The following is a 7516-nucleotide window of genomic DNA, read 5'->3' as shown; positions in this document are numbered from 1 at the left end:
GGCAGAGAACCGGCTTCCTGAGTTCGGGCGGCTCTTCTTTCCTTCTTAGGACCCACTTTGCCGTCCCAAGGTGGCAGCAGCTATGTACGCGCTGCGATCTCTTCTGCTTCTGCTGTTGCCTCTGTGTCCCGGTCCTGGTCCTGGACCCGGTATCGAGGCAAAGGTCACCCGGAGTTGCACTGAGACCCGGCAGATCCTGGGGGCCCGGGGATATAGCTTAAGCCTACTCCCTCCCGCCCTGATCTCAGGTGAGGAGAAAAAGGAAGACTAGAGAATTGGGGGCGAGGGAGGGGGCGGGGGCCGGTCCCCCCATCTCACAATAACTCTCTTCCCTTTCAGAGTGGCCGTTATAATAATCTTTTCGTCTCATAGTAATAATGTCTCTTCTCCTCCGGAACTTCTTTACCAGGATCACAATAACACTCCTGTTCAGATAATAGCTCTCTACTCCACCCCCACCCCAGGAATCCCTTTCTAGTAATTAGCACCCGCCTCTGTGTTTCTTTATTCACAGCCCAATTTGTTCCCCTCGCTATTTCCATGAGCCCCTTCTATGACAATACTTTCTTTCTTACCAGGTAATCCCACCCCTCCAAACCCCATTCTTCCCATTGAAGCCATCCTGTAAGTCCTTAGAGGCCTGGGGTGTGCGATGTTAGGCAGGCTACCTAGGACCCTCTGATCACTAAATGGGCCCATCTTTATTTGATCCTATCGCTAGTGCCAGTGGACCTGGGATGGGTGAGGGGACAATAAGAAGGGGGTAGAGCCAGGTGGGAATGTGGTGGCAGACAATAGAAAAGAAACCAGACAGTTCAAAGAGAAAGGATGGCCCCCAGAGATCAGCAGGAGAAGGAAGCAGTTTCACGACACGACTTCCCACCATTCCTTCGTGTCTTCTCTGTCCAGGTGAGCACCTCCGGATCTGTCCCCAGGAGTACACTTGCTGTTCCAGTGAGATAGAGCAGAAGCTGACCTGGGAGACTGAGGCCACCTTCCGAGGCCTGGTGGAAGAGAGCGGCTCCTTCTTGGTTCACACACTGGCTGCCCGGCACAGAAGATTTGATGGTGAGGACCTGGCGTCCCCAAACCTGGCCTCGCACCTCCTCTCTGTGCTCATGACCCGAGCAAGCATCCCGTCCCTGCTCCTGACTCTATCCCTAAGGCACTCCGGCCCTGGCTTAGCCCCCGCATCCCCACCCTAGGCTCTCTCAAGGTCCTGCCCTCCACCCCCAGCCCCAATTTGCCCAGACCTCTAAGAGTTGCTTAATTTCTGACTCACTTTTCTTTTCTCTCCCCATGCCCATCTCTTCCTGCCTCTGCCCTTTCACTTGTCCATCCTTCTCTGGCCTTACCCCACCTCACACCCCTTTCTCTACACTTGCCACAGAGGTTTTTCGGGAGATGCTCTCATCAGCCGAGCACTCCCTGTCCCTGCTCTTCCAGCGCTCCTTCGGCCGCCTGTATGCCCAGCACACCCCCTTGTTCAGTGGCCTGTTCTCTCGGCTACGGGACTACTATGAGAGGTCCGGTGAGGGGTTAGATGATGCCTTGGTGGATTTCTGGGCTCAGCTCCTGGAGAAAATGTTCCCCCTGCTGCACCCACAGTACATCTTCTCCCCTGACTACCTGTTCTGCCTCACGCGCCTGGCCTCTTCTGCTGATGACTCTCTGAAGCCTTTTGGGGACTCACCCCGCCGCCTCCGCCTGCAGGTGAGGGGCCCCAAGGCCTGAGTTTCAGCCACCTTTGACCTAGTGACCTCTGAAGTATGTACTACTCACCTCCAGCCCAATGACCCCCTTTCCATGCCCCAGTCACCCCTGACCTGGTGATCCCTCTATCCTGCATGGCAGCCATGTCTGACCTGGTGACCCCTATCTTGAGCCTCAGTCACCTCTGCCTGACCCAGTGCTCCTTGGTCTCCTTTAATTGGATGGCCCCCTTTCTGTGTCCTAGTTTACACAAGTTGCTGACCCACTCACCTGCTCTTGCCTCCCCTCACCCCACCTTTCTGCCAACTCCTCCCTAATCCCAATACCTTGGCTTCCTCTGGTTCAACTAACTGTGAATTAGACACTTAATATTTAAGAAGAATTTTCATTTATAGTCTCTCATTTAATTATCATCATAACTCTAGGAGGTAGATATTAGCATTCCTATTTTACAGATGAGGAAACTGAACTTCCCAGAGGTTAAGGTCTCACAGCCAATACGTGGTAGAGCTATGTTTCACACCCAGGTCTCCTGGCTTCGGGTTCAGTGTTTGTTCTGATACAAGCCCCTCTATCTCCAAGCCCTGTAAAATGTAATCCCTCGACCTCTTCCCAAGCCCAGTTCCCCTGGGTCCTTCTAGACTGTGATTCCTTTGATCCTCTTGAACCTGCCTCCCGGGACCACCTGACACTCCTAACCACCCCAAGATAACCCTACAAACCTCACCCCCCTGCTCATCCCCTTGGTGCAGTCTCTTGGTCCCAGTGTTGACTGACCCTCAACAGTCCTGTGGTTTTTCTCACCTTCTTTCCCCTCCCCCAGATAACCCGGGCCCTGGTGGCTGCCCGGGCCTTTATCCAGGGCCTGGAGACCGGAAGAGATGTGGTCAGCGAAACGCTTAAGGTTAGAGGGAGCCTGAGTATGGGCAGGGCCCAGGGAGGGAGACAAGAAGCAGGAAAGGTCCCATGAAGAAGAGTCCGGTGCCAGCTGGCAGGAGAGGCCTGGGGCCTTCCCATATCAGCCTTGAAGCCCTGGCATCCCAGGGTAAATCAGAAAGGCTGGAGTCTCCCTTGTGTCATGACCCATGATCTCCTCCCACCTCTGACCCTCTGATGACTCTTACCCCCTGCCAGCCTCTACGGGCCTGCTCATCTCCATAGCATCTCTGAGATTGGAGTACTGGCCCTCCTGGTTTTCTCCAGGACCACTCAGTGGCTCCCTCTTCCCTGCTACTGGAGGCCAGGTTCCTGGCCTGGCCTTCAAGGCCCTCTCTCTACTGCTCATTCTCTCCCTGACCTCCCAGCCTTACTTCCTGCATCCTCATCCTCCTCTCTCCCCAACCATGATGGGCTCAGTCTTGTCTTTGAACCTTTTCTCAGATCCCTCACCGCCCCATCTCTCCCAAGAAGCAGCATCTGCAGCCTGGCCCCTAGGAGCCTCCCTCCTCTGATCTGTGGCAGTCCTGGGGTCACTCCTGCTACCACACGGGGTCATCAGTCCTAGATGTTCACATCCAGCTCTACACTGAGAGCCTGGGAAAGGTGGGGTGGGGCATTTGACTTCTCTCTGTGCCCAGCACCAGGCTTGGCTGAGGGCAGCCAACCGTGGATGACACAGGCCTGCTCTCTGCTCCCAGATGCCGCTGTCCGAAGGCTGCAAGCGGGCTGTGATGCGTCTGACAGGCTGCCCCCTTTGTCGGGGGGTCCCCTCGCTGCCACCCTGCCGGGGCTTCTGCCTCAACGTGGCCCACGGCTGTATCAGCAGCCAGGGACTGGATCCTGACTGGGGGGCCTATCTGGGTGAGGGGATTCAGGAAAGCCCGGGAGGGCTGTCTGTGTGGGGGTGGGCAGGGTGGACCAGGGAGGGAGTGTTAAGCGGTACTGAGGGGAGAGGATGAGGAGCGGCTCTTCTCATATCAGTTTCCCCCATCTAAGACCTGCTGCTTCCCTCCAAGGCCAGGGTCAGGATTTGCGTGAACATCCTACTTCAGTGAGTATCTCCCTGGATGTCCCCTCATTTCACCCTTTCTCTTTCTTTCCCTCCTTCAAGATGGTCTCCTGTTCCTGGCCGAGAAGATCCAGGGCCCCTTTTCCTTTGAGCTAGCAGCACAGTCCATCGGGGTGAAGATCGCGGAGGGTTTGATGCATCTGCAGGAAAACAGCGTGGGGCTGTCAGCCCAGGTACAGGGGCCACGAGAAGAGTGGGAGTTGGCGGGAGGACCGGAGAGAGAAGGGTGGAGGGGGAGGCCCCAGGCTGGGGGTACAGTGCAGGGTGTCAGTGAGACACTGTAGGGCCTCTGGATAAACTGGGGTGTCGGGGGCGATTGGAGTATTGGAGTGTAGTTTTTACCGCGGGACGACTGTCTGTGGGGTCTCTTTCCGGTGCCGCAGGTGTTCCAGGAATGCGGGAGCCCCCAACCGGCGCCGGCCCGCGCCCGCCGTGCCCCAGCCCCCCGGGAGGAGGTGGGCCGGCTCTGGTCGGCGGCGGCGGCGGAGGAGGAGCGGCCCACGACGGCTGCGGGCGCCAGCCTGCCCCGGCTGGTGAGTGGCGGGCGGCAGGCGGGGGCGCAGGCGCGGCGGTGGGCGGGGGGCGCGCGCACCAGCTCCTCCCGGGCTCTCTTTGCGTCCAGGTGTGGGAGCTCCGCGAGCGGCTGGGCCGGGTGAGGGGCTTCTGGGCCGGGCTGCCCCTGACAGTGTGCGGGGACCCCCGCGTGGCTGCGGACGTCTCCCAGGAAGCGGCGCCCTGCTGGACCGGAGCTGGGCGGGGCCGGTGAGAGCCGGGCGGCGGCGGCGGCGGCGGCGGCGGCGGCGGGCGGGAGGGCGAGGCGGACTCCGGGGGCGGGGCGGGAGCCTCCGGGGCTGCTCTGCTCGCAGGTACCTGTCGCCCGTGGTCGGGGGTCCCCAGGCCGGGCAGATCGACAACCCAGAGCTGGATGCGGAAGCCTCGAGCCCCGACCTCCAGACGCGGAGGCGGCGGCTGCAGCTCCGGGCGGCCACGACCAGGATGAAGGCGGCCGCCCTGGGACGCGACCTGGAGCTGGAGGACTGGGGTGAGGCCCCGGGCCGCCGCGAGGGCCTCGCTCCGCCCGGCTTTCCGCGATTGGACCCGGGCCAACCCGCAGCCCCGCCCCCTGCTTTCTGTAGTCCCTCCCCTGGCGTCTCTCCGTTACCATCCATTCATTGACTCACACATTTTACACGCACGTATTGAGCGCTTTACTCAAAGGTAGGGGGTAGAGTACCAATGACAGGGTCTCTATCCTTGAGTTCATAGTTCCCTGGGGGAGACACCAAAACACTCTTACAGAACGGTGGGAAGCTCCTAAGAGTGGGCAATCCCGGGAGGTGGGGAAGTGGGGTGCGGGCGCCATGGGGCTGGCTCCCCAAAGTAGAATTTGCCAGGGAAACAAGGCACTGACCTCTATTTTTTTCCTCTCTCCCACTGTCTGTCTCTGTCTCTCCCCCCCTTCCCGTCTGCTCGCTGCTTCTGTGTACGTCTGTTTTCTCTCTTTTCCTGTTTATCCTCTCTATCTGTCTCTCCTTTTTGTCTGCCTCGTTGTCTCTTCCTGTCTCTCGTTGCCTTCCCTCATTCTCATGTGTCTGATCTCTCTGCTCACCTTCCTGTCATTCGCTTTCTCCCTCTTCTCACCCTGCCTGCTCCTCCACCCCTCCACCTATCACTGTTTTTATCTCGAGTTCTCTCCCTCGCTGCCTGTGGCTCCTTCTCTCTCTCTGTCTCCCGCTACCTCTCTTTTCCATCCCTGTCTGTTTCCGATCCTCCTCCTCCCTGCAGAGGACGCTAGCGGCTCTGGAGAGGGACAGCACTATGCAGATGACTGGATGGCTGGGGCAGCAGCTGTGGCCCCCCCGGCCCGGCCTCCTCGCCCTCCTCGAAGGGATGGTGCTGGGGGCAAAGGAGGAGGTGTCATTATCCGCCACAGCCAAGACAGGAGCAGGACTGGAGGGACGTCTGTCAGTTTTCACACCCAACCCCTCCTCATTCTCTTCCTCTCAGCCCTGGCCCTGCTCGGACCTCGATAACTGGGGAGGGGTGCCCTGGCATCAGAAGGGTTCGTGGCCCATCCCCTCCTCCCCCGTCTGCTGGGTCTGGGGAGGAGTCGGAGGGGGCTGCAGAGAGGGTAGAGAAGGGACTTTTTGGGTGAATGGCTGGGGCCCCAAATCCAGATTTCCATTGGTGGGTTGGGTTGGGGATGGGTGTTCACTATATTTATTTTTTCATTTGGTATCTGGGGAGGAGGGGCTGGGGGTATTTATTTAGGAAGGAGGTGTGGTCTCTCTAACCCAGCCTCTATGGTTGGGCTGGTGGTGAGCCCCAACAGAGAAAAAGGGAGGAGTTTTAGAGTTGCGGGGGGAGGGGTTTGAAGGAAGTTGAAGGTGGGGAATGGGTGGGGGCACCCGGTCTCAGAAACAGACAAAGCTGGTGTTTGCGGGGTGCAGGGCAGGGGACTAGGATGTCAGGATCTATGGGTCGGGTTCTATCCAGTTTTTTCAGTATCACTTTCTTAAACTAGAAAAAAGAAAGAAGAAATAAAAGCATATCTCATGGCCTCTGCCATCCGCCACATCCTTCACAAGCTTCCCCGTTTCATGTTTCAGTGTTCGGCTCGATTTTATTTATAAATAAATAGCTAATTTATTGGACCCTATGTGTGACTTTCTGTACCTTTAGCCCAGAGCCTCTGTGACCAGCAGTTCATTTCTGCCTGCTTATCTTGGAACCTGTCCCCTGGGATTGAGTTTGGGCAAGCTGTCCACCCTCTGGGTCTGAGCACCTTCATCTGCAAAATGGGGAGAGTTGCGGGGAGGGGACTGCAAAACTCTTTTGGACCCAAGCCACCGTTAATATTACCACACCACTGACCCTGCCGTCAGAGTCGGGGCCCCAGTTCTCTGTGTCAGCCTCTGGCTACCTTGTCATGTCCTTGACAATGTCTGCTTTCAACTCTTGTCTGTCATTCTCCTTTCTTCTTTCCTTCTTTCCTTTGGTCGCCTGAATGAGGCTTTTGTTCTGCAGAAAGCTGAAAGAAAAAGTATAATTGATTCTTAAGTGCCAAAGGAGGGTAGGACTGGTGTCTTCCAATGGCAGGCTGGGTGCCCTGAAGGAGAGGGAAAGGTGCAGGGAGGGAGAGACCCAGAGACGCGATCAAAGCCGAATCAGCTGCAGAGACTGGCGGGACAAAGGGAGGGAGGGGGAGGAGCCTGGGCGCTGAGAAAGTTTAGGGGGAAAGTTGAGCCGAGCGAGAAACCGGGCGGTGGCTGGAGCAGGCGGGAGGGCCAGACCCCGATTTCCCTGCTGCTCCTCAGGTGGCCTGGTGAGTGGGCATGTGAAGCCGAGGCCTCGGCCAGTGGAGGGACTCTAGAGTTTATGGGAGGAGACTTGGGGGGGTTTCATAGAGAGAACCCCAGAGGGAGCCGACTCAGGGCTGGCAACAGACTGAGCAGTCACCAAAGCTGGAGGGAACTGCAGGCTGGAATCCGGGGTAATGGGAGGAGACAGGGATGGATGGAAGGAATAGAAGAAATCTGGACACAGGAAGGAGTCCAGTGCGGGGCTGGATCCTGGAGGCTGGGTTGGGGGAGGAAATTGGGGGATGATGCCAGAGGGGGCGGGTCTCTAGGTGGCCAGTGTGGGTTCTCTGCCTGGGGTCGCTCCGGGCTCGTCCTGGAAGGGGGCCGTCGGGGCTTGGTGGAGGGGCTGCGGGTTGGAATTGAAGGGGCAGGTCTGGACTCTCAGTAGATTGGGAAGCTGGGGCCTGGGAAGGAATTCTGAAGCTCGGCGTTC

At 58.1% G+C, this 7516-nt stretch overlaps 1 protein-coding gene across 2 annotated transcripts; it reads left to right on the top strand.

Annotated features, from left to right (window-relative positions):
- The first annotated feature begins 82 nt into the window (after nucleotides 1–82).
- Nucleotides 83–6375, top strand: GPC2 (glypican 2). 2 transcript variants are annotated; one of them, XM_073791935.1, is made up of 11 exons: nucleotides 83–248; nucleotides 910–1068; nucleotides 1391–1713; nucleotides 2537–2617; nucleotides 3351–3513; nucleotides 3764–3894; nucleotides 4105–4254; nucleotides 4344–4483; nucleotides 4588–4763; nucleotides 5507–5783; nucleotides 6246–6375. In XM_073791935.1, exons 1-10 carry the CDS (start codon nucleotides 83–85, stop codon nucleotides 5752–5754), a joined length of 1737 nt encoding a protein of 578 aa, XP_073648036.1. In that variant the 3' UTR covers nucleotides 5755–5783; nucleotides 6246–6375. The 2 variants fall into 2 exon arrangements, with proteins under 2 accessions (XP_073648036.1, XP_033696607.1); XM_033840716.2 differs by having other exon boundaries at nucleotides 5507–6375.
- The last annotated feature ends 1141 nt before the right edge of the window (nucleotides 6376–7516 follow it).

This window comes from Tursiops truncatus, chromosome 15, assembly GCF_011762595.2.
Source record: "Tursiops truncatus isolate mTurTru1 chromosome 15, mTurTru1.mat.Y, whole genome shotgun sequence".
In the NCBI taxonomy this organism is placed as follows: domain Eukaryota; kingdom Metazoa; phylum Chordata; class Mammalia; order Artiodactyla; family Delphinidae; genus Tursiops; species Tursiops truncatus.
This window is presented reverse-complemented; position numbering and strand designations above follow the sequence as displayed.

What these genes read in the sequence shown, in the direction of transcription:
- GPC2 (XM_073791935.1), top strand. Translation starts at nt 83, where the DNA reads ATGTACGCGCTGCGATCTCTTCTGCTTCTGCTGTTGCCTCTGTGTCCC. An exon ending in ACCGGAGCTGGGCGGGGCCG is followed by an intron (nt 4,484 to 4,587) that starts GTGAGAGCCGGG and finishes CTCTGCTCGCAG; the next exon opens with GTACCTGTCGCCCGTGGTCG. An exon ending in CCTGGAGCTGGAGGACTGGG is followed by an intron (nt 4,764 to 5,506) that starts GTGAGGCCCCGG and finishes TCCTCCCTGCAG; the next exon opens with AGGACGCTAGCGGCTCTGGA.